We start from the raw sequence: 26,506 nt of genomic DNA, 5'->3' as shown, positions 1-26,506 counted from the left end.
ACGAAGTTAACGGGCACCGAAAAGTCAGCAAACAATATCTCGGTGTGTGAAAAAGAAGTGATTCGGTAGTGCGCGGTATTTTACAACACAAATCACAGCAATAACTACGTGTTTGCATTCAAAAACTGGTAATATGTGAAAAACACATGATGGAATGCTTTCAGTTAAGAAACCACCCCTCTACAAATAATCATTTTTTGTGATCGCTCTCGATAACACTGAGAGAAGCGTGGGAGGAGGGAGCGGAAAGTGAAGGGGGGAGTAAGGTGCATGGAGAGAGAGAGAGAGAGAGAGAGAGAGAGAGAGAGAGAGAGAGAGAGAGAGAAGAGAGAGAGAGAGAGAGAGAGAGAGAGAGAGAGAGAGAGAGAGAGAGAGAGAGAGAGAGAGAGAGAGAGAGAGAGAGAGAGAGAGAGAGAGAGAGAGAGAGAGAGAGAGAGAGAGAGAGAGAGAGAGAGAGAGAGAGAGAGAGAGAGAGAGAGAGAGAGAGAGAGAGAGAGAGAGAGAGAGAGAGAGAGAGAGAGAGAGAGAGAGAGAGAGAGAGAGAGAGAGAGAGAGAGAGAGAGAGAGAGAGAGAGAGAGAGAGAGAGAGAGAGAGAGAGAGAAAATCAAACAAACAAACATCGGTTTCAACAATGACAAAATCTTTACGATGTCGAACATTTGTTTTGCTCTGTATAAATCCATGCCAAATATTTTGCATAGTGCACTAACAGCTTTAGTATGTGGCGAGTTGCGAATCAGGTAATGCATGTACCTCATTATTGCTCAAAATAGAGAACTATTTTCGAAAATATAGGTATTTGGTTTCGGTTGTGCGTAATGAAGATGGCTATTACGTTTTAACGATTTGTCATGCATAGACGGTAGCGCTTTGCGTTACAGCAATCAGACAGTGTCAGAATAATGTCAAAAACGTGTTTAAATGATTTACATATGATTTATCTGAGAGACGAACCAGCCAAGGGCTGAAAGTCTCTTTAATAAAGAAAATTCATTCATTCATTCATGATTTATCTATTGCAATTTTCGGTGTATTTTTTTCAGTAAACAACGTGTTTAAATTATTCTTATATGATTTATCTATTGGAGTTCTCGATGTATTTTTGTGGTAAATAAATAAAAATGCACACTATTAACAAAGCAGCTGGTACCTCCTCAATTTTTATTTTTTCGTAAAGCTTCTCTGAAAGGATTTGTCAAAACGGTGCGTTCTCCATCGTCCAAAGTTTGCGGTAGGCTAACTCCTTTTGTCTCCGGCAACAAAAGACTTGCGCATCCTCCACTAATAAGCAATATTCCCATAATGATTAAAGGAAAAACGGTCAACTCACTACCCTGAAAAGATAAGAAATAATTACGGTTGAGTTGAAATATTAAAATCATGTCAGATACTTGATCTTGTGTAATTTTTGGTAATTTTCAATTTCGTTCGAGACGTCTCGCTCCCATAATTATTAACAATACCAACGATGACAACTAAAACAGTTTACGCCACGGTAACATAAAAAGCTAGCATTCCCCATTTTTGTATATCATTAAAACCATTTAAACAATTTATGCGTTCAATGTAACTGACTTACCGTATAGTTGATTAAAGGAATAACAATTGGCCCAATCATTCCTATCACTGAACTGAAGCTCATTCCCAATCCACGTACAACGGTTGGATACAGCTCAGAGGCAGCAAGCGGTAAAATTACAAATGCAGATGATATTCCCATTTTTCCTATACAATATAGCGCGAGAGTAGTAGTACGATCTGAAAGAAATAACAATAGTTGTACTATGTCTTATTGTTGTTCCAGTAGTAGCACTAATGACATCAAAAACGTATGTAAATAGTTTTTATGTTTAGCGAAGATTAAAAACGATTGCAAATTCTCATTGTAATAGGCTGTTTTTTTTTTTCAAACGCGGCATGGCATGACCTTTCCCTCACAGAATTGAGCGTTGAGTAATAACTCATCACGTGTCCTGTTTAAATAACTCACTACGCAACGCTAGTTCATTACGCAACTAGTTTTTGTTATGTAGTGGCTCATTGGGGTGGTTCGAAAAATCGTTTTCACTCAAACATCGCTTATTCTAGGTCAAATTCTGAGAGTCCTCCCAAAATTTGAGGTCATTTGTTTAAGAACTGAGACAGCTTTTATGAGAAATCTTAAACAGTGCTTATTAATCTTCTAAACATGCAGCATTGTTCTGGCTTGAATGATAGTACACACTAATATTTTTTTTTAATTTATCCATGACCAGTGCCGTACCGTGCGACTTGCCAGATTGGCACTCGCCAAATTGCATCACCCAACATGGATTCAATGTGTTTTGCTTGTGTCAAGATAATCATGTTCAAGTTGGTCAATTCATAGATTGGCGCAATGAGTTTGTTATGATAAAATCGATGAGCTTGGCTATCGATTTCCATGTTCAAAATTTCTAAATAGTTTGTGATCAACCCATAGCGAACTAAATTATGATTGAACCTCGTGTCGAACGACATGCATCATCAGGTGGTAGGTCATTTGGCATAAAGTCGTTTGGCATAAAGCGGCATAAAGTCGTTTGGCATAATGGTCATTTGGCATAAAGTCGTTTGGTATAATGGTCGTTTGGCATAATGGTCGTTTGGCATAATAGTCGTTTGGCATAATGAGTCTGAAATCAAGATTTTCTCAATTTTTCGTTTATACGTTTCTATTGAATCTTTCTAATGACATCAGCCTTGTTTGAAGTCAATTGATAGAAAATGACACTTTATTCAACAATCATTCACTCTTGAATAAATTTATTCATGTTGGGGAAATTTTTTTTCAATAGTATTTCATTATTTATCCAGAAATTACCCTTCTTTCAAATATTAATTCTTCTTTTGAGTTTCGCTATTGTAACACATTTTTACACTGATGATTTATATATATATATATATATATATATATATATATATATATATATATATATATATATATATATATATATATATATATATATATATATATATATATATATATATATATATATATATATATATATATATATATATATATATATATATATATATATATATATATATTTAGCACAAATTTACCCTTCTTTTAACTGTTCTATTTTTTTGTAAATATGATGTAACCATAACTATAGGAATGAAAACTGTTGATTAGGCTGTTCTTTGGAGCTATATTTTTTAAGTATTTTTTTGTTCCCAACTGACAAAAGGTCGGCAATCGATAACATTGATCTGCTCAAATTATCAGCGAAAAGAGAAATCGATTACTGCAATTACTTCGATGGGTTGTGCTACTTTTCCCCGAATGTCGGTTACCCTAATATCAGTTCCCCGAATGTCGTTTCCCCGAATGCCAGTTCTCCGAATTTCCCGTTTCCCCGATTAGCTCACTTCCCCGAAAAGTTTTTAGCACTAATAATTGTCGTAACTTTATACATTTCAGGGTGGTGAACGAACTGACCATCTAATATGCACCCTTCATTATTTAGTTGGTGGCTCTTTCGAGTTTTACCGTCCTCAGCATTCTTGCCAACATGTGTATAACCGAGAATGACAGAATACTGCCTTCTTTTAACTGTTCATCGTTCTTTCTCGTCCCCGCTTTTCGGGGAAATGGCACTCGGGGAAAAGTAACACAATCATTTTGATGATTCTGAACACACTTTTTTATATGATTTCATTTTATCATGCCGCAATAATTTTTGGCATCCATTCTTCTATTGGTTTAATTATAAATTTTCCTTTCTTTTTAAAAAAGGCTGTTCTTTATATTTATATTGTTTTAAATTTTATTATGTAGTAAAGCTAAATGTTAACCATTTTTATATTTTGCTGTTTTATCAATTCTTGCCAGATGTGTTATTAGAATTATAATTACTTTAGAACCTGCTAATATTCAACATCTTCTTTTTTTGGGGCAAACGCGTGATCTCCTTCCGAGACATGATGGAAAAAAATATTATTTCAATCTCAAATTTTCCCTTCTCTCGATAATAGTCGGTGTTTTTGATGTACACTTCCAAAATTAGGATTTATATTGAACCGTAGAAAAGTTTTGCCACAAATATTTTCTTTTAAAGGCGTGTTGTTCATCTGAGCTATGCTGTGAAAAGATTTTTTTGCGTTAGAGCCTAAAACATTTTAAACGAAAAATAGTCTGCTCTCGTATATAGGCTATTTTTGCATTAAGTCTCATTGATAGATGTTTGGATTAGAGTTTTTGATATTTTGCAAATATAAATCCATTCTTTTATTCAGTAATTTTCATCGAGTGTTACGTCCAAACTGGGACAGAGCTGCATGCGAAATATTCTATGAGCGTTCCCTTGATGAATAACTGCGAACTTTTTTTTGTCAATTTACTGTTATCAAATATGTACTTTGCAACAAGCTCAAAGATACTCTATGTTCTGATATGTAGAGACCCGTCACGAGTTTTATTTAGTAATGCTCTCTAATGTCACAACAAATTTTGAAATTCTTAGCTTAGAAAATCTCTGAACGCTTGTTTATAACCTACCAAAATTTTTTGCTATGGGCTCGGTGGTGTTGATCTCGATAAAAGCTTAAAAAATGCTGATATTTATTTTAAGTCAATCATTATGCCAAACGGCCATTATGCCAAATGACCATTATGCCAAACGACCATTATGCCAAACGACCATTATGCAAAATGACTTTATGCCAAACGGCTTTATGCCAAACGACCTTATGCCAAACGACTTTATGCCAAACGGGGTACAATCGCATCATCATGCTTCTAAAGAGAAGAAGCAAATTTTGCAGCTCAAAGTGTTAGATGAAAATTTGTGAATTCGATTTTTCTTCTATTAGTAAAATTGTCCGATATAAGAGGATTCTACCTTTTTATAAGAATACATTGATTATAATGTATGGTTCAGAAGAAAAATCGGATTCCACTAACAAATTTTCCTGGTTTTCAGTTTTGAAAAAAAATGGGATGTGCTAAACCCGGGCTTCCCAAATTATGGATTTGTGGCCCCCCGCTTGTTGCTGACTCACTTGTTTGCACAAAAAAACATTTAAGTGAGCTTGCGACAAGCAGAGGAGTCTCGAATCCATATTTTGGGGAACAAGAGTTCTTCTACCAAATTTATGTTTTCAGTCTCATGACATTCATGTTCTGTTACACGTGGCTATCGAAAGCCACTCCATTTCGAATTCAATAAGCAAATCAGTCTGTTTTCATAATTTAATATTTAGACATTCATGTTTGCTTCAAATGACAACATGACAGCTACCACGCTCAAGTCATGTGGTTTTCCTTATTGCGCAAATCTATAAGTAAAACACATGATCTTGACGTGTAGATTTTTCTCAGTGAGATGTGGATCAGTGGTGGGAGAGGAGGATCCCTATTATGGATGAAATCGACTCATAATATGTATAAAAACACTGTAACAGCACTGTAACCTGCGAGGTAAACGAATTGTGTGCTGTAGTGAAAGCATACCTACGTTTTGGCATTTGTGTCGAAATCGTCTTATCTTTGCTTCATAACTGTTGTATGGTTTTCAATGCCCCACAGTTATGAATCAACGCTTACGCTTATGAATACCTGTGTAGGCTGACCATAAGCTGATCTTAAAAAACCGGGACAAATGAAGAACAAAAACGGTACAATCTTAAAAAACGAAAATAATATTCTACAAGAGAATACTCTTCGTGATTCGATAAAAAAAAACAATCAACGCTGTCTATAAATGTATTCAATGATTTCTAAGAAGAAGTTTGCCTTATAAAGGGTCATGCACAAATTACGTCACGCTCCAAGGGGGGGGGGGGGGGGGGGGCAAGTGTGACAAGCCTTACAAAATTTTCGAAGGACTCATACAAAAAATGTGACAAAGGGGTGGAGGGGTCAAAATTTAGCGTGACATAATTTGTGTACCATCCCTAAGCTCGTTACAGTTTTCAATGCGAAAGAATTTCTTCTGGATTAGTAGAATTTTCCCTTGTGAAAAGTTAGAATTTTCCCTTGAGAAAAGTTAGTTAGAAATGTTTTCGTTAGGCTGGTCAAATCATAAACGTAAATTATATACAAAAAAAACTTGGAATATTGAATGGACTAGTGTTTAATTTGGATTCCCTTTAGATATAAGTATTCCACTGAACAGCTGGATGATTTACTATCTCAAAAGATCGTTACAATTTTGCCCTGAAAAAAAAATTGATTCTGAATTAGTAGAATTTGCTCTTAGGAAAAGTAAGACGAAAATGTTTTCATTATGATGATCAAGTTAATCAATGTAAATTTTTCTTAAACTTTATGTTATTTTTCTTTTAAATACATTCTTTTCCTAACATAATCTAATTAATTGCGTGTCAATAGTAAAAACAATAATTGTGCAATATAATTTGCAATGTGTGTTAGATAGTGTACCTATAGGGCTTAGAATATTGATTTGAAATATGTATTAATTACAAATAACTTTGTTCTTTTTTTTATATGATATCGATGAATGACGTAAAATTTATGTCGACAATGCAAATAAGCGTTTCAAGATTTAATTGTGTTTAAAAATAAGCTTTGTAAAAGAAAATTTGAAAGGGAATTGAAAATAGGTTCGATTGCTGGACTCATCTCCAATATAAGTCTCCTCAAGTCCAGCCTCAATTTACGTCTAGATTTTGGATGACGTTTCTATTTCATATGGAATTTAAACGACATCAGAAAAAAAAGTTTCACTGAATCTTGACCCCACCATGTACTTAAAATCGGCAAACAATTGGCATAAAAAACACACAAAAAGTTGTTCAGAAGCATATGATTACTGAATAACTACCAGGCTTCCGAATTCTCACTCACTCTCACGATAATGGATTTATCCCTCACAGCAATTTTCAGCGATTTATCAGCATTTTTTCATCTCAGGACGCAAGATTGCATCGCTGCCAAGCGATCTGGAGTGGAAAAATGCTGACAAACTTGCATCTTGTCACCTTTATTCACAGAAGAGAGGATCGACGAAGAGAAATCGATCTTGCGATTTACACCCTTATTCTAGCACACGCTTGAATTATCCCCGGAGTGGAGTGATTTTCGGTTATCCACCATCGTAGCTCCAGGGAAAATTAGTGTGAGCGATAAAATATGTTCACGTGAGGAAGCGAAAAAAGCATTCTCCTTACGTGCGAAAAATCGTAGATTTCGCATCATTGATACGAAAATTCAGAACCCTGATAACTACTGAAAAACATTATGAAGACATAAAACTCTGAAAATAAATAGAATCTGTTTATTATACTGCTGTTTTTCGTTTTGACTGTTGTGTAATATGTAGTGTCTATTCTCAATCTAAAATAACGGGACAATTTGAGTATTTTCGACAGCTCGTCAAGGTGATTAAAACGGTACTGTCCCGGGACGTATGGTCAGTAGTGTGGGACAAAATTTAGATTCTCGCTCCGGTCCACTTTTTGGATTGCATTTAGGTCCCATAAAAACTGTGCAAAATTTCAGCTCGATCGCAGAAACTATATTTTAGCGCCAACCGTTCAAAGTTTGTAGGGATTTACTATGGGAAAACTTACTTTTGCAAAGAAAATTCGCCAGAGTTCGCCCATTAATCTCTATAAAAATTCTGAATACAGACCTCGATAGGTATTTTTACGATGAAGAATATTGCCGAAGACCGCGAAACAATCCGAAACTTGTGAAAAAAGTTATTCAATGAAATCCTATTGGCAACGCGACGTTGATTAACACGTAAAGGAATAACAATAATAACAAAATCGGACAAAATTTCCGAATAGTCTATGCTTAATATCTTTTTTCACAAGCATCGGATTGCTTTGCGGTCTTCGGCAATGTTGTTCAACGTAGAAATAACTATCGAGATCTGTGTTCAGAATTTTTATAGAGGTCAATGGGCGGCCTCTGGCAATTTTTCTTTACAAAAGTAAGTTTTCCCATAGTAAATCCCATACAAACTTTGAACGGCTGGCGCTAAAATATAGTTTCTCCGATCGAGCTGAAATTTTGCACAGTTTTTATGGGACCTCAATGCAATCCAAAAAGTGGACTGGAGCGATAATCTAAATTTTTCATATAACCGTGTCCCAGGCTTGGTCAGCCTATACCTGTGTGCTATCCATAACTGTGGGGTGACTGTACATTAGAGTGATGCAAATTTTGAAATTTTTGCTCCCCTATGCTTAAACGACTTATATTATGGTTAATATCATTCTCCCAAAGTTTGAAATAAATCGGAAGAAATTTGACTGTGCACAGGTCATTTGAAGTTTATATGGAGATTACTATCGGGAACGCCATGCTTTTGTGTTCAGCCCTCTATCTCTTCGTCATAATATTTTGTGGAAAAGTGAACAAATTCTTCTAATGTGAAATCCTCCCAGCTACAACTTTGCCGAAGACCACTTTTTGATTGGACGTCAGGATAAATTGTTATTCATCATCATAAAGTTGGTTTGGATGTAGCATGCTTCACCAACTGTTCGGCAGGCAACAGTGCACTATGGTCCAGGAATCAGTTTTACGCGGAAAGATGCATTCTGAGCTTTAGAATGAAACATTAGACAAAAACGGTCTTCTACAAAGTTGTTTGTATTAGTTAAGCCCTTTGTTTGGTTTTATTGAAAATTAGGGTGGACCACATTTTCATAGAAATGATTAAACTAACTTTCTTATTTGTAGAAATTATATTATACATGCTTCAGCAAAGTTATAGACCATTCAATTTCAAGCAACTTTGCCAAAAAAAGTTTTTTTGTATCTCTTAAATTGACCGATTTAGAGCTTTTTTCCTACGGTGACATAGGGTGGTCCGAACAAAACTGGTTTTCTGGTTCTAGAGTTTTCAATTCAAGTTTCTCATCAAAGTAGTCTATGAAACACTTTTAGAGCTTTTAAAAATGCGTAATTTGGTGAGTGAAGAACCTCGCTATCTCCTTCCGTTTAGGAGTTATTGTTGTTTTTCTTCCAAAAACATGCCAACTTTGATTGTAAATATCTCTGATTGGGGCAAACATAAAAAATATCTTTTGACGGCATTCAAAAGACAAAATAAAATTGTATATTATATCAAAAAATTACAGATGTGTTATTTTTGTAACTCTAATAAAATGCCTTGAAAAACAAAGGTTTTTAAGCAGAAAAACTTTAATAACTTTTGAACTAAAATAGATATCATCAATATTTTTGCATGAAAATTTGCGTTTTGTAAAGTTCTAAAAGTCGTTCATAGACGACTCTGACGAGAAAATAATATTACAAAAACTAAAGTTAAAAAACTTATTTTTGTTGGACCACCCTGCGATGATTAGGAAAAAATGCTCTAGATTGGTCAAATTTTGAGCTACAGAAAAACTTTTTTTGGCAAAGTTGATCAAAATTTCATGTTCTACCGCTTTGCCTAAGAGCATATACCAGTATTTTTGCAAACAAAAAAGTTGATTATATGATATGTGTGATATTGTGGACCACCCTAGTTTCAAATGACACAGTATGAAAGCTTACATTATAAGAAACAATTTTGTAGAAGACCATTTTTATCTAAAATTTCATTTTCATGCTCAAAATGTAAAATAATAAAGAAATACATACCATGAAAATCTTCAAAATAGTTTTAGAGCCCTATCTTTCTTATTTCAGATTTCTCGTCAAAGCAGTCTATGAACGACTTTAAGAACTTAACAAAACGCAAATTTTCATGCAAAAATATTGATGATATCTATTTTAGTTCAAAAGTTATTAAAGTTTTTCTGCTTAAAAACCTTTGTTTTTCAAGGCATTTTATTAGATTTACAAAAATAACACATTTGTAATTTTTTGATATAATATACAATTTTATTTTGTCTTTTGAATGCCGTCAAAAGATATTTTTTATGTTTGCCCCAATCAGAGATATTCACAATCAAAGTAGGCATGTTTTTGAGAGAAAAACAACAATAACTCCTAAACGAAAGGAGATAGCGAGTTTTTTCACTCATCAAATTACGCATTTTTTGAAGCTCTAAAAGTGTTTCATAGACTACTTTGATGAGAAATTTGAACTGAAAACTCTAGAGCCAGAAAACCAGTTTTGTTCGGACCACCCTATGTCACTGCAGGAAAAAAGCTCTAAATCGGTCAATTTAAGAGATACAAAAAAACTTTTTTTGGCAAAGTTGCTTGAAATTGAATGGTCTATAACTTTGCTGAAGCATGTATAATATAATTTCTACAAATAAGAAAGTTAGTTACACAATTTCTATGAAAATGTGGTCCACCCTAATTTTCAATAAAACCAAACAAAGGGCTTAACTAATACAAACAACTTTGTAGAAGACCGTTTTTGTCTAATATTTCATTCTAAAGCTCAAAATGCATCTTTCCGCGTAAAACTGATTCCTGGACCACTGTGCAGTGGTGCTCCTGGCGGGTAGAATAGATCAAAGTAATCCAGACTACTATGTTCTACAGCAAAAAAAAGCAGTGTTGCTCTGAAAGTAATTGAATGATCATCTCAGCATGATATAGACTTTGTTATCAATAATAACAAATTATCCTTACGTCCAATCAAAATGTAGTCTTCGGCGAAGTTGTAGCTGGGAAGTTTTCACATGAGATGACTGTGTTCACTTTTCCATGAATTATTATGACGAGCAGTTAGAGGACTGAACCCAAAAAGTTTGCCTTTTCCATAGTAATTTCCATACAACCTTCAAATAGCGTGTGCACAACCAAATTTCTTCCAAATCACTTCAAATTTTGAGAGTATCATTTTCATCATAATTGACATTGTTTAAGCATAGGGGAGCAAAAACTTCAAAATTTGCATCAGTCTACTGTACATTCTCGCGTGACTTTGTCATAAAAGGATAAATCTTTTAGCTGTTACGTTTGTTTGTCTGAGGTACCAGGGCACACCTAAACTAATTGAATGAATTTCTTGGTTTCCTCATAGTAATTCGCATACCGACTTTGTGCAGTTTTCATCCATATGAGCTCAAGTATTGGGAGGACATCAAAATCTGCCATAGAATCCAAAAAGCAGCGTAAGGCAAAAACGATTTGAATCACCCTATACACGATAAGTGAGGGGGTTTATGGACAAAGGGTCGGGAGACAAAACGTTCAAATGACAGAAGATCGAAATACAAAAGGTCGAAATGATTCGCTAGATGGGAAAATTTTTCTTTGGAAATTTGTTTTCGACTTTTGCCTTTTTGTCTTTTCGATGTTTTGTCTTTCGACGACGATTCAGTGAAGATTTTTGTACTTACCAGTTTGTGAAGTATAAGTGAAAAGACAAGCTATGCCTCCCACTAGCATTGAAATGCACAAAATCCATCTTCTACCGAAATAATGAATACTAGGCCACAGAACGATGTAAGTAGGAAGCTCCACTAAACCAGCCAGAAAAAAATTGAAAATTTCGTCGCCACCGAGGGCTGGTGCATAATAGCTTAGACCTACATAGACGCTTGTATTAGTGAACCATATAAACGTAATGATGGTGGTTTTCCGGGCCATTTGACGACCAGCAAATAGATCTCTTATACCATACTTATATGTCCCTTTGTCAGTCACATCTGTAGGTACGCTGAGTTTACATTTAAGAGTATGTTCATAGTTTGTGGGAATAGACTTCCTGTTTAATCTAAAAAAGTGAAGAAAATTATCAATCAAGCATTGAAAAAAAAGGACTTCAAAACTATATTACTTTGCCATAATCGTCATAACTTGTGCGGCATCTTTAAACCGGTTTCTGGCTACTAACCAACGTGGTGATTCAGGAATAAAGCAATAGAAGGCAAATAATAGCAACAACGGAAGCGATACAGCTAAGGACAGTGATCTCCAATCTCTAAACAGATATACGACGCCAGCAAGCATTATTAGGCCAATCGAGTACGCTATATTGGACACTATGGTACAGAAATCCCGTTTCCTTGGCTCTACTAGTTCGATAGCTAAAAATAAGAAAAATGGTAGGAAATGCGCTTATGAATATATATTTGGGAAGCTTTATGATCAATATTGCTTACCTAAAACGTAAGGACTGGATAGAATGGCAGGTACCGTTAAACCGACTATGAAACGAGTAAGCAACCAAAGTTCAAAGTTCCACGTGAATACACCCGATGCACATGCAGCTACTTCTATAAATAAGTATACAAAAAAAGAATTCTTGCGTCCCCAGTAATCTTGCATGTATCCAAATACAAGATTCCCTACGAGTCCTCCGATTCCAAATACTATCAGCGCTGCCGTGGGATAAAACTCCTTTTCACAAACCAGATTCCACTACGAATGGAAGAAATGAATCAAAATTTTGATCAATATTGTAAGCTGAAACTGTTAGTATTACCTCCGTCACGACAGTAGATTCAAACACCGAAGTATCGTATTTCCACCCATATACACAACTGGTGATGTTATCGAAGGGATCCTTGAACACTGCTGTGCTGTTCTCCGCGTTCAGCACGTTAGCTATTTGCGAATAATTTCTAGAGTACATGCTGCACATTGCAAGTTTAGATCGTCCATCTTTATATTCCAGAGGAATGCTGTCAAATTTTAGAAATAAGATTAATGCTACAGGCATGATTTTTGAAGCTATGCGTGCTACCTCAACTCTTTTGCAAGAGTCGACGCCCATGGTTGTACTTTCTCTAATTCTGGTATCCTGCACCAATGGTTGGGAATTGCTGCAATGAACAATTGACTATAGGGGGTTTGTTTTATTATCATACAAATCAATCTTTTATTTAACATTGTAGATAAAGTAATTCCAGTTAGGAAAGAGAATCACAAATATTCTCTTAGTACTGTTTTATTATTTACAAACGAAATGCAAAATTCGTACAAAAAGTGAACATCCTGGTGGTTTATGATAGGTAAAGATGAATCAGGGAATTGAGAAATGTATAATTAACCTTGATTAATTCTAAGGCCTACTCAGTAACTGAACATCCAAAAACTTGACAATTACTCCAAATTGTCGAAAATGACAAATATGAAGTTTTGGGCAGGAAAGTGATACTTTGAAACTCAAAACACATAGGACCGGGCCTTCCTTAGCCGAGTGGTTAGAGTCCACGGTTACAAAGCAAAGTCATGCTGAAGGTGTCTGAGTTCGATTCCCGGTCGGTCCAGAATCTTCTCGCAATGGAAATTTCCTTGACTTCCCTGGGCATAGTGTATCATCGTACCTGCCACACGATATAAAAATGCGAAAATGGCAAGTTGGCAAAGAATGCTCTCAGTTAATAAATGTGGAAGTGCTCATAAGAACACTGTTCGGGGTGATGATCTCGTGGACTGTAATTTCGGTGATGCCCAAGTTGCTGTATGGACTCAGCGTGAGGAGAATCCTTGGGGGGTTCGGCTGAGTGAATTGGCTAAGCCAAGAAAAACACTTCAATCTCCTTCTGTCTACTGTATTGAACAAAACTTTAACTTGACATTAATTCACTTTCTTCTCTTGGTGTTGGTCATTCCACTCGTTGAAAAATACTGATGATGTTTCTCCTTCGCTTGTCCTTTTTGTTGCGTGCTGGAGCCTGTTTTGCAAACGAGTCTCCACGCATCTCGGTGGAGGTAGATTTTCTGCGCATAGTTTCGTGGAATTTTCCATCCTGTGGTCTCCTCGCTTTGCGCACAGGATGATGTGTGGAGAGGCGATTGCACGTTGCCAGATTTGCGTAAGCTACGTCGGGGGTACGCAAATTGGCTCGAATGATATTATCTTGCGTACGCAACATACACCCCCCGGTGGACCATCGGTTCAATTATTGGCTGTATCTAGTTGGGTGATTATCTTCGATGGGCAAAATTGACAACTTCGTGATGGCACGACGAAATGTTGTTCCTTCACTGTACACATCCACAGCTCGTACCAAGTTATCTGGTCCTGGATACACAGCAGTTACACGGCCAAGCTTCCAATGCAGTGGTGGTTGATTCTTGTCTTGGAGAAGAACAATCATACCTGGTCGCACGTTTGCGATCTCCATACGGTTTTTCTTCCTTGGCTGCAAACTTGACAGATAATCTCTGGACCAGGCTCGCCAAAAATGTTCACGCATTAATTGCATGTGCTGCCAACGGGTCAATCGACTGATCTTCACGTCGGTGTAGGTTGGCTCAGGAATTGCCGTCATCGGACGGCCAATCAAGTAATGCGATGACGTAATCACCTCGGGATCTGCAGGGTCGTTGTAAACGGTAAATAGTGGGCGTGAGTTGAGTATTGCTTCAATCTCACACAGCACCGTAACCATTTCCTCAAACGTCAGCTTAACGTTTCCAATTACTCGTTTCAGATGATTTTTCGTGCTTTTAACGGCGGCCTCCCATAGACCGCCGAACTCCGGTGCATCTGGCGGAATGAATTGCCACTCCATTTCCTTGGATTGACAATATCGGATGATACGGTTGACTTCGTGCTCCTTCTGAAACAGTTCGTAGAGATGATGTAATTCGTGTTGAGCACCTCTGAAGTTGGTTGCATTATCGGAGTGCATTTCCGATACGATTCCACGGCGGCTGACAAAACGTTGCAAAGCTGCGATGAAAGCGTCGGTGGTCAGATCTGACACCAACTCAAGATGCACAGCCTTAGTGGACATGCAAACGAATACTGCGATGTACGCTTTCACCACCTTCGGTCGATACGATCCTTGCTTTATCAGCATCGGGCCAGCGTAATCAACGCCAGTAACGCTGAACGGCGGCGATGGAGTCACTCGTTGTTTCGGTAGCTCTCCCATCAACTGGGAAACGTCGGATGGATTCGTTCGGAAGCACTTCACACACGATCGGATTACCTTTCGTACTGTCGATCGGGCATTCAACAACCAAAACCGTTGCCTCAGTGCAGACAACAGTCCAGCTGGTCCTACATGCAAATGCTCCTCGTGCAATGCTCGTACCAGCAACTCTGTTACTGTATTCTTGTTTGGCAAGATGATTTGATGCTTCGCTGCTTCAGGTAGTCGTGATTGTGTGAGTCTTCCACCAACTCGTAGTAGATTTTCATCGTAGATTGGATGCAGATCTTGTAGACGCTTGCACCTGGTGTTGGTTTCGATTCGGTGTATCTCGTCGCTCAGTTCCACATGTTGAACAACACGCAAAATAACTACCATTGATTGTCGTAGCTCACTGACGGTCAAGTGTCGTTGCAGAATACGCTGAGTTGTCTTCTTATGGGTGTTGTTCTTGAAGCGTAGAACCCAAGCGATGACTCGTTGCAACTTGCGAAAGGAACTATACTTCGTAAGTTCCGGATGCTGCTCCTCGAATGCAGCCATCGTTATTATGGCTGCTGGTTTCAATTCTGGCAATTCGCTGTCGGGGATGTCTTTAGGTGTCTCGATGTTGAAAACCGGCTCGTTGAGGAATGGAGGACCATCCCACCATAGACCACTGGTGACCAAATCGACGGAAGTTTTTCCCCTTGAAACAATATCCGCAGGATTGGATAATGATCGGATATAATTCCACGTAAGTCCTTCGGTGAGACGTTGAATCTCGGCGACGCGATTGCGGACAAACACTTCCAGTTGGCCGGGATGCTTTTTTAGCCAAGCCAAAACGATTTCGCTGTCGGACCATAAAATCACTCGATGGAATTTAGTCGGGATGGCAAACAGGACTCTTTCCAACAAGCGAGCTAGCAAGAGGGCGGCGCACAGTTCCTTGCGTGGGATGGATACGTCGCGCAACGGTGCCACCTTGGATTTGCTGGTTAGCAAACGCGATATGGCAGAACCGTCGGACTGGATGCTGCGAATGTAGATGCATGCTCCAAATGCCACATTGGAGGCATCAGCAAAACCGTGCAGCTCGAACCTAACAGCTTCGTTGACGGTGACTTGACGTGGTATCGGGAAATCTTTCAGCAACGGTAGCGACTGCTTTAGTCTGATCCACTGTTGTTCGGTGTCGTCATCGAGTGGATCGTCCCACCCTTTCTGTGTTCGCCAAAGTTGTTGCACAAGCAATTTAGCGAGAACGATGGTAGGTGCAAACAGTCCAAGTGGGTCGAAAAGTTTCGCTACTTCGGAGTAGATGATTCGTTTCGTTGTTCTGCTTCGTTGACTGCTATCGTCATTGGAACTTGGGATTCCAGCTGGTAGCAATTCATCTGTCGATGGATCCCATAGTAAGCCAAGAATTTTGATCACCTGGTTGATGTCGTTGTCTTCGATGTTCTTCGTTTGTTCCCGTTCGGCTTCAGGAATGCGGTCAAGAAGCTCCGGTGAATTGGAGCACCATTTGTGGATTGGAAACCCACCTTTCGCCAGCATGCCTTTCAGCTGGCGCTGCGCATCGATGGCTTCCTCCAGCGTGTCTGTACCCGACAGGATGTCGTCAACATAACAATCGTTCGTTACAATCTCTGCAGCCATGGGAAAATCTTGACGTTCGTCTTCGGCGAGTTGATTCAAGCACCTTGTTGCTTGGAAAGGTGCAGATGCAGTTCCGTAAGTGACCGTAGTCAATTCCAGAACTCTCAGTGGCTTCGTCGGGTCGTCTCTCCAGAAAATTCGCAGGAATCTGGAGTCGTCGTGATGCATTCGGATTTGCCGGTACATTTTTGAAATATCGGCCGAAAAAACGTACCTGCGCATCCGAGCTCGTAGCAGAATATCGTAAAGTTCGCTCTGCACCACCGGTCCCACCAACAAAACTTCGTTGAGGGATAAGTGGTCTTCGGCTGATTTGGCACTCGCATCAAATACCACCCTACACTTCGTCGTGGAGCTGCTAGGGCGGAGAACTGCGTGGTGTGGCAAATAGTATGTCTTCCTACCGACATCGTCGTTGGTTTCGTCAACCTCCCGGCAGTGACCGAGATGTTGATATTCCTGGATGAAGTTAACGTACTGCGTCTTCAGGTCGGGATTTCGTTGCAGCCTGTTCTCCAGCATGTAAAAACGCTTTAATGCCAAAGAACGACAGCTGTCCAATTCACCAACGTTGTTCTTCATCGGTAGTCGGACTGTAAACCTGCCATTAGGTTCTCGGTTGTACGTAGACATGAAATGTTGCTCACACTGTTGCTCTTCGGATGACATCGCTATGGCGTTCGGTACTTCTTCCACTTCCCAAAATTTGTGGATCGAATCGGCGATATCTTCAATCGATGCCACTTGCGAATAGCGGATGTCCTCCAATGACGCATTGGTTGGAATAGCACCTGCTATGAGCCACCCAAAGTGCGACTCTCGTAGCTCTGGCAGGTGTTCGTCGATGATGATGTGCCCTGGTTTCAATAGTTGGAAGAACAGCTCTGCTCCGATCAGCATGTCAATGCTATCGGCCCGGAAGAATTTCGGATCGGCTAGTTGGATACCAACAGGAATGTTCCAACTTGATGTGTCGATGGACTTGCGCGGGATTGTGCCAGTAACCTTTGGAATTACCAAGCATTCCAGCTTGGCGCGGATATCGCTACAACGAGACTGCACACTCACCTCTATTTTGTCACGAGCAGTCGTTCGGATGTTGTTGATGCCGGCTATCGGCACACCGGCGGGCTGTCTTTGGATGCCAAGGGAATTGGCCATCTTCTCGCTGATGAAATTCACCTGGGAGCCACTGTCCAGGAGAACGCGGCACTTCTGCTGTTGTCCGTTTTCGTCACTCACCAAGATGACTGCGGTGAGCAACAACACTGTCTTCGGTGACTGCATTCCCTGACACGAGCAACTGGTGGACAAGGATTGCTCGCTTTTTGGAATCGGATTCGATGCGGATGGAACAGGTGCACTAGCCTGCTTCGGCTCGTCGAGAATTGTTGAAATAGCATTCAGGTTGGGCTTCGTCGTCGTGTTGGGGTTGTCGTCATGAAGTTGAGTGTGGTGACGTCGCTGACACTTCCGACAGGTTTTCGACGACGGACAATCCTTCGATCGATGCCCCTTCCGTAGGCAATTGAAGCAAACACCAGCTGCCTTTACCTTCTCCATTCTTTCATTGGCGGACAGTGCGTTCAACTTGTTGCATTGGAAGTTCAAGTGAGAACCACTGCAAAAGTCGCACCTGTCCGTCGTTTCCTGGCTCGATGTTGCTGCTGCATGCGCTTGCTGGCTGACTTGCTTCGGCTTCGGCGTAGGCGGTTTCGTGTTGGCGTTCATATTGGTTGTCGTCATTGAACGGGCGACTTCCCATCTTTCCAGCACCTTGCACTGGGATTTGAGGAAGTCTACCGTTTCCTTGTATTTCGGCAGATCGGTCGTCGTCGCAAGAGATTGCTCCCATTGCAACCTCGTTGAATCGTCAAGGGCGGCTGAGAGTAGGTACACCACCACCAGCTCGGACACTCCTGTTAGTGGCTGGTTTTGGTATTCCAAACTCTCTACGTGCTTCGTACATTCGTCGACCAGTTGTTGAAGCTGCTTGCTGGATCGCGATGCCATCTTCTTTAGCGATAGGAGCCCACGGATGTGAGTCTCCACTATCATTCGTTGATTCTCGTAGCGGTCGGTTAGGATTCGCCATGCGTGGGCGTAATCTCCTTCGTTCAGCGTCTTCGCGTCGAGTACTCCAGCAGCTGCTCCTACCAGTGCCTTGTCCAGGTGGTACAGCTTCACTGCATCCGAATCCCGAGAAAGCGCAATGACGTCTTGGAACATAGCCTTGAACTTTGGCCAGTTCGCGTAGTCGCCATCGAAGGTCGGAATTGGCGCTTTCAGCGGCTGCTGATGGATGACCACTTGCGGCGCAGGATTGGCTTGTCGATCCATAATACGCTTCTTCACTCCGGCAAACGTTAGATTGTACAGAGCTTCGAATCGTACATAAGCTCCTTCTTCCTGTTCCATTGCGTCGTCCGGGATAATCGCTATTATCTGACTGTGGAAGCCAGAGAATTCCGTGTACGCCGACTGCAAATTGCACAGCAAACCTTCCAGTTCTGGCAATCCGAGTTGGCGATCTAATGATTCCTGGATGCGGAACACTTTATTCAGCACATGATGTCGTTGGCGTGATAATGCTTTAATTCGCACCATCATTTCACTGTCGGCAGCAATCTCCATTTGCTCGTTGGAATTGCTCTCACTTTGCTGCTGTCGTTGCACTCGAAAATTCACAACGTCGGCAGGATCGGTCGTCCCCTTCGCAGGAGAATGTTCTAGCGGCATTTTCGTTCAGGGTTTTACACTCACTGTCTTCCGAGAAGCTCGATTATTCTCGGCTTCTTTCGCGCACTTTTCTGCTTCACTGATCGGCGTTTCGATGCAAGCGGCACTGCTTGCTGGTTGGTCGGCAATTTCTCCTCACACCTTCGGGACAGCAATCGGGAACCACAATCCGGTTCGATGGACCAATGTTCGGGGCGATGATCTCGTGGACTGTAATTTCGGTGGTGCCCAAGTTGCTGTATCTAGCGGTGGACTCAGCGTGAGGAGAATCCTTGGGGGGTTCGGCTGAGTGAATTGGCTAAGCCAAGAAAAACACTTCAATCTCCTTCTGTCTACTGTATTGAACAAAACTTTAACTTGACATTAATTCACTTTCTTCTCTTGGTGTTGGTCATTCCACTCGTTGAAAAATACTGATGATGTTTCTCCTTCGCTTGTCCTTTTTGTTGCGTGCTGGAGCCTGTTTTGCAAACGAGTCTCCACGCATCTCGGTGGAGGTAGATTTTCTGCGCATAGTTTCGTGGAATTTTCCATCCTGTGGTCTCCTCGCTTTGCGCACAGGATGATGTGTGGAGAGGCGATTGCACGTTGCCAGATTTGCGTAAGCTACGTCGGGGGTACGCAAATTGGCTCGAATGATATTATCTTGCGTACGCAACAAACACTAAGCTGAGAAGCAGACTTTGTCCGAGTGAGGACGTAATGTCAAGAAGAAGAAGAAGAAGAAGAAGACGTAGGACCGGATCCTATTCTTGGTACTATTGTTTCACTACGGTAGTGGAGTTTTTTTGAAAGCTATAGAGCTCATATTTGGCCAAACTATGCGTCGTGTCAGAATATTTGACCGAGAAAAACCCCCCATGCCCAAGTAAATGATGGAAGTGCCCAGATGGTTATGCACCCTAATTGGACGGTGTTCAGACAGCCTGGACTAGATGATTTTTTGGCGTTTTAAAGATACGGTAAGGACTCCATCAATTTTGATTCTTCCTATCCCTATGCTACATACAAAGGTCGGACAAATTACCGAACAGGCCGAAAAGTCAGTAATAATAGTTTACGGAACAAGTTGCAGAATGATTTTTACAGCACGAGTCGTAAATAATTACGACGAGTGCTGCAAAAATTGAGTTCTGCAACGAGTTACGTACAACATTTTTTGCAATTTCGTAGAGGACCACTTGAGGGTATCAGGAATTATATCGGAATGCAATCACCATTTTTCCACAATTTATGAAAAATTGTTGTGTTATGATTCATTACGCAACTCAAAACAGTTGCGTAATGAGAAAGCGTTATGTAATGAAGTACTGATTTCAGTTGCGTGATGACTATTCCCGCACTGCATACATCAAAGCAGGAAATTAGGCCGTTTCATGACAGATAGGCGTGATGAAAAACAGCCTATTACGATGAGAAATTGCAAAATTAGTTGCATAATGATGATTTTTCCAGCACCAGTTGTACATTTATCCAACAAGGCTCGCCGAGTTGGATAAATACAACGAGTGCTGAAAAAATCGAGTTTTGCAACGAGTTGCATACAGCATTTTTTGCTATTTCGAAAAATGCCGTTTCAACTGGACGAACTCTAAAAGCACAAACAAACATTTCAAGAGAACTCACATGGGCAGGGCATACAGCCATGCGTAGTTTCAATTCATTTTTTCAATCACGTAGGCTGTGACACAGTAGTACCCATGAACACGGTAAAAAGAAGCAAGGTATTATACTCCGAAAAATGACATTTGGCAGTGACGTCATTCCTATCGCAAACTCGAACGAGTGCAAAAGAAAGCAAGGTCTGCTCTCCTTTACTATCTTCAAGGCCTCATGCTGGACGATAGGAATGACGATACATGTTTTGGTGGAAAATCGTTGTTTACACGTGGGAATAGCCTACCTTGTTGTGTCTACCGTGCCCATGAATGTCACAAATTTTCTCCCTCCCATCGGTATCATGCAGATCTATTAGAGGAATGAGAGGAATGACCAGGTAAGAAAGCACAAATGGTGGACGATCCGATCCCACATCAGAATCGCCAACCTGTGTCGGGGCCTGATCGCACAGACTCTAGTGAAGTGACTCGCCGTGTAAACCAAATGGAAAGTCACTTCGCTCGAGTTGAGAATTGTCACCTCGCTATAGGACACAGACAATTCTCACCTCAAGCCAGACGTAGAATAAATTCAAGAATCAGATGCAATTGTGCTTATTCTGTGCGGCATGTGAGGCAAGACGAGTCGTTGAGGTGTCGACTCGCTTCCACGTCACCCGAGGTGAGAACGACTCGTCTCGAATCACACGCCGCGCAGAATAAGCATGGCATGAAGAGACTGGGACACTGGGTTATTCGGGTGACGCCTACCAAAACAGTAATGAAAAGTGCTACTTTTCAGCACTTTTCGGCACTGTTTCTTTTGGTAGGAAAAGTAGGCCGTTATGTTGATCAACTTCTCAATGAGAAGTTGATTGATTTGCAACGTAATTGCAAAAAAACAATTACCGACTATTCAGTATTTGATGTTTTTTACTGACTTGTCGTCTAAATCAAATCAAAACAATCTGATGCACATGCGGGAATTTGTCAAATGAGAATCTCCTGCTGAAGAATTATCCGGCGCTAAGAGACACGTCTATGGCAACCAAACTTTTACTGCACTTATTTTGCGCTTTCTTGTGGTAAGTAATCGAAATTTAGTGACAAACTCAACTATTTTAAGCAAAAAAAAAAAGGCTCAGCACGATTTTAACTGCTTACGTTGGTAAATTCGGTTGGTTTCCATACAAGAGGTAAGTTCATCTGCATCATTGAGTTTGCCTCTCGTATGCAAACCAACAACATAATAATGATTTTGTCACACATTTTTCGATTACTTCCACCGAGATATGAGCATACCGTAGATGTCTATTCTCACGAAAAATGCTTTATAAGGGACATGTCCATGTCGATTGATATTTTTTTTTTGTATAGATTTTGGAGGAAAAAAAACAATATCCGGAGGAGCAAAGCGTGAAGCATGGGAAACTGGAAAGCCAGTATAAACGCTCTACAGTTTTCTAATCTAATCTAATCTAAGCGCTTGCACAGCCAATATTGAAAAGCATCCTGGAAACACCGAAATATCTTCCAGTATTTTCTTGTCAGTATAAACACTCTACAGTTTTTGGCTAAGCCTGATTTGCTACTGAGAAGGAATCGCTAAAGAAATTTCTCGCCGATTCCTTGCAGAAATTTTCTACAGCGACTCCCATTTGAACTGACATTTCCTTTCAACTGCGTACTGCGATCAGAAAAAAGCGCATTCTTGATCGATTCCTTGCAGAAATTTCCCATGCATCAAGATAGGCCGAGAAATTAATTGTCAGCAGCGAAACAGGTAGTCAGTAATTTCCATCAATCAAAACATATTTTGGTTTAGACAGTATCCATTTATTACGAAACGCTAAAATTTGAAAATTTTGACCACCTCCCCCCCCCCCTCCGTAACGCTTTTTGTATGATTTTTTTTAAATTTTTTTATGAGCCGTAACGCTTAAGCCTACTCCCCACTCCCTCTAGAGCGTTACGTAATTTGTGGATGCCGCCTTACTGGGTTTTTTCGGTAATCGTAAAAATTACCAAAAATCCGTAGTTCCAAAACCCAGTAAAATTTTACTGGGGTCGGTAATCTGAATTGGCGGTGTACGCCACTGTGCACTGTGCAGCCCTCATCTTCAGAGGACTAATTCATCGCAAATCGAGTGCCACTTACTCGTAAGTGTACGTATATGGACGTGAAACGTATTTCCTTAGCGTTTCTCAGTGCTTGGAAAATTTCTTATATGAATCGTTAAATTGTTTTTTTTTTAAATCACAGTACACAGATAGATTTCATTCATTCACAGAAGATTTCATTCTGAGCACAGCTTACTCTAGAAATGTTCTTTATCGATTTCTTTATGCTACGTTCAGACTAGACTTTATATTTAGGGTGGGTGTACCATTAGTAGCCGGTGACCGCACTAGTGGGTTTTTATAGTCGTTTTACTAAAAATCGTTGGTGAATATGTTTTGCCATGATGGTCACGAGCTACACGCAACTCTCCATAACTCGATATTGAAGGGACCATCCAATTAGGGAGGTATTGAGTTAACATAAAATCAGTGCAAATGCGATCCAAAGGACCATCGAAGTAGCTCTTGATATCGAGATACGAAATACTGAGTAAGGGAGAGTTGACTGTACTGTACGATTGATTCACAGCTTGCTTTTCTTCAAAAAATAATCGAGAAATTACTTTTTATTAAAATTTAAACTTCCTTGCATTATTGTACTTTTAGTAGCAATACTAGGAGAAAATATTTCTTTTATTAAACTAACACATTTTTTGCGTCAATCGAAAGCATTTTAAAAAATGTTAAAGGTTTGTAAAAATACGATTATAATTTGTGTTTCGCCTACGCCGTAGGCACATGAGTTTCTATAGTGGCTCAGGGGATATTGAATACAAAAATATGATTTTTCGTAATTTTAGTATTTTCCTACAGACCAACATAAAAGGTGACGATCCACCCCTGGAGATCGTAGTGTGCTGTGCACGTGTACGGATGCATTTTTTCAGCTGTCGTGCTTCTCTCGTTCTGCATATCGCCATCCGCGTTCAGCCGAATTTCGGCTGATGGTTATTCATTTCATCATCCGGAGGATTTCCCGCAAGCTTCAATGTTTTAGCAGTTTCAGTGACCACAATATTTGTTTGTGTAATAATGTTTCGAATTATTTGTGAAATTAAATTTTACAATGAAGTCAAGTGAAATTGAATCCAAAATTCTTTCGGAAGCAATGCTCGTCGCGTGTGGTGTTTTGCGAAGTATTGTTCCAATTGAGTCTAGAAGTCACGTAGGGAATTGATTAAAGTGAAATTATGAAATCTGAATAAGAAAGATTGGATTGAAGAAATTTGTAGTGAAAATAAATCACTTTGTTCAGCAGAGTGTGCTACTACAGCCTGGACAATCGAAAAAGTTTCACGCTGTCGGCCGTATGGTGAAAAATTTGATGCGGGTGATTTTGCTCAACACGTGTGTTGCCAAGGAAACTGACTGTGATGGCTTGTCGGCTTACTAGGAGAACTTTAAATGCTATGGCCTGCTGTGATACGTACATACGTACGCCTGAAACCTTGTGAGGACAAAACTTTTAAGAAGAAAGAGTGTGGTGTGATCGGTTTACATATTTGATGTGAACAGAAAATTTTCATTTTATTCTAACGCGTTGCACTATTTAGTCTACCGTTAACGGGTGATAAAGTTCTTTTTTTTTATTAAAACTTAGAGTATGTATGTGTTTGATCGAAGACACATTCAGGTAAGATAATAAAACATTCATGTGTCATTTTTCTCCCAAATTAAGTTTCTGCGGCATAAGGATTGATGAAGAGTTGCAGCTTTGGTGAGAAATTTCAACATACTGTTTTTTTGTTCAATGTGATGAATTTGTAGGTTTTTACACACATTTATCTGAATTCACAGCATAATAGGAGAGGGATCAGATTTAATTTTCTTTTCGTTTCAGAGAGCGAGTAACGGCGCTTAAGCCAAGGCTTTAGAGCCAGGACATACGGGGGAAATACCTGTGTCCCATCCCAGGAAAAGGAACACAGCGATGAAGTGTGCATTGACTTTCTTAGCTACGCCACTTCCACCGATTTTACCTATCCCCCTTAATGAAATGGTTGGTACGGTTGTCCCCGTTTCTTCACTTATAAAATTGAAAAACTTTCGCTCACCATGTTATTCATTCGTGAATAATCTGATGGTCGTCAATCTTTCAATTATCTTAAAACCCAAGTCTGCACAGTGGGCCTGGCCATTTTGATGTTTGTGTCATATTGTATACGATATGCTACAAATATTAATATCGACAAGAAAATACTGGAATCATATCCAGTATTTCCAGGATACTTTTCAATATTGGCTGTGCAAGCGCTTAGATAGATTAGATAGATAGACAGACCAACATAAAAGGTGACGTTAAATTAATGCCTCTGGCTTTATCATTCGATTTTCACTGGAAATAGCGAATATGACGTTTCATATTAGGTTAGCTTATATTAATTAATATAAGTTCTAGTCTGAACGTAGCATAAACAAAGATTCAAAAATGACAATCTTGTACGACCGTTACAGAGCTCACCTGTACGCATGGAAAGCGCATGGTATTACAGCTGGCAAAAGCAAAACACATATCACAAGTTTTTGGTATAATCCAAATCCACCCACTTCTGGAAGCACTGAATCAAAATCCATCATTCTACTTTGGAACTGTGTTTGAAACTGAGCACGCGACAAATCATGACCATAGCTGTCAGTGAAATAAAATTTGCCTCATTATGTCTCATTATCCAATAAACAAATTGATTAAGGGCTCCATAATAAAGCCACCATACGGTACAATGAGATGATAAATAACACAGTGGAGGCATATTATGGATTTGCCAGACTTAATTATATCACTCAGCATTTTTTATAAAAAAAAAAGTATCCAGCTACAAATTACGTGACCCTGTAGGAGGGGGCGAATATTGACTCAAGCGTCATCATAGAATCTTCTTAAAAAAAAAAACAAATTTTTAATGAAAATTTCAAAGTAATACATAAATTTTAACTTCAGCATTACGTATTGAATGGGCGTGTCTTAGCCCTGTAATTGACATGCAATCTCAAATGTGCTCAACCTATATCCCAAAAAAAAGCTATCAAACTTCTTGCTTCGCTCTTGTTCACAGTTAAAAGTTAACTACAATTTCTCATGAAGTTCATAGACTTCTTCTTCTTCTTTCTGGCGTTACGTCCCCACTGGGACAGAGCCTGCTTCTCAGCTTAGTGTTCTTATGAGCACTTCCACAGTTATTCACTGAGAGCTTACTGTGCCAATGACCATTTTTTGCATGTGTATATCGTGTGGCAGGTACGAAGATACTCTATGCCCTGGGAAGTCGAGAAAATTTCCAACCCGAAAAGATCCTCGACCGGTGGGATTCGAACCCACGACCCTCAGCTTGGTCATGCTGAATAGCTGCGCGTTTACCGCTACGGCTATCAGGTCCCCGAAGTTCATAGACACAAATGTCAATTTGGAAAAATTGAGATGCAAAATTATGAAAAATAATGGAATTGCTCTTATGGTCTTTGATTCTTTGATCCCACAACCTTAAATCGAAGTCCTTCACGACATTATCCAAAAAATAAAAACAACCTCCAATTCAACACTGTTATTTGCATGCACGCTTAGGAGTGTTGAATTAGACATCTAAGAGAGCAGGAGGATGCCAAGCTATGAAACAGAATGTAGGGTCGTAAAGGACTTTGATTTCAGGTTGGCCGACGGCGCTGC

At 39.7% G+C, this 26,506-nt stretch overlaps 1 protein-coding gene and 1 long non-coding RNA gene across 3 annotated transcripts in view; one reads left to right on the top strand and one right to left on the bottom strand.

Moving 5' to 3' along the window:
• Positions 1–1,055: 1,055 nt before the first annotated feature.
• On the bottom strand, positions 1,056–25,464 carry LOC5574635 (carcinine transporter). 2 transcript variants are annotated; one of them, XM_001661503.2, is made up of 8 exons: positions 25,307–25,464; positions 12,601–12,696; positions 12,340–12,538; positions 12,017–12,275; positions 11,692–11,941; positions 11,252–11,628; positions 1,581–1,759; positions 1,056–1,335 (listed from the first exon to the last, which is right to left on the bottom strand). In XM_001661503.2, exons 1-8 carry the CDS (start codon positions 25,420–25,422, stop codon positions 1,156–1,158), a joined length of 1,656 nt encoding a protein of 551 aa, XP_001661553.2. In that variant the 5' UTR covers positions 25,423–25,464; the 3' UTR covers positions 1,056–1,155. The 2 variants fall into 2 exon arrangements, with proteins under 2 accessions (XP_001661553.2, XP_021699893.1); XM_021844201.1 differs by having other exon boundaries at positions 12,601–12,679; positions 25,307–25,401.
• LOC110676409 overlaps positions 11,269–26,506 on the top strand; it is a 50,379-nt gene continuing 35,141 nt past the window's right edge. Inside the window, exon 1 of the long non-coding RNA XR_002500354.1 lies at positions 11,269–11,357. This is a non-coding gene — a long non-coding RNA (uncharacterized LOC110676409). The remainder of the gene's footprint in view (positions 11,358–26,506) is intronic.

The sequence above is a fragment of the Aedes aegypti genome, chromosome 2, assembly GCF_002204515.2.
Source record: "Aedes aegypti strain LVP_AGWG chromosome 2, AaegL5.0 Primary Assembly, whole genome shotgun sequence".
NCBI classification, from domain to species: domain Eukaryota; kingdom Metazoa; phylum Arthropoda; class Insecta; order Diptera; family Culicidae; genus Aedes; species Aedes aegypti.
This window is presented reverse-complemented; position numbering and strand designations above follow the sequence as displayed.

Excerpts from the sequence above, each read along its gene's own strand:
- LOC5574635 (XM_001661503.2), bottom strand. The coding sequence starts at position 25,422 with ATGATGGATTTTGATTCAGTGCTTCCAGAAGTGGGTGGATTTGGATTA. Across the intron at positions 11,942-12,016 it reads ATCCAGTCCTTACGTTTTAG|CTATCGAACTAGTAGAGCCA; the intron begins GTAAGCAATATT and ends TCTTATTTTTAG. Across the intron at positions 11,629-11,691 it reads GTTATGACGATTATGGCAAA|ATTAAACAGGAAGTCTATTC; the intron begins GTAATATAGTTT and ends TCACTTTTTTAG.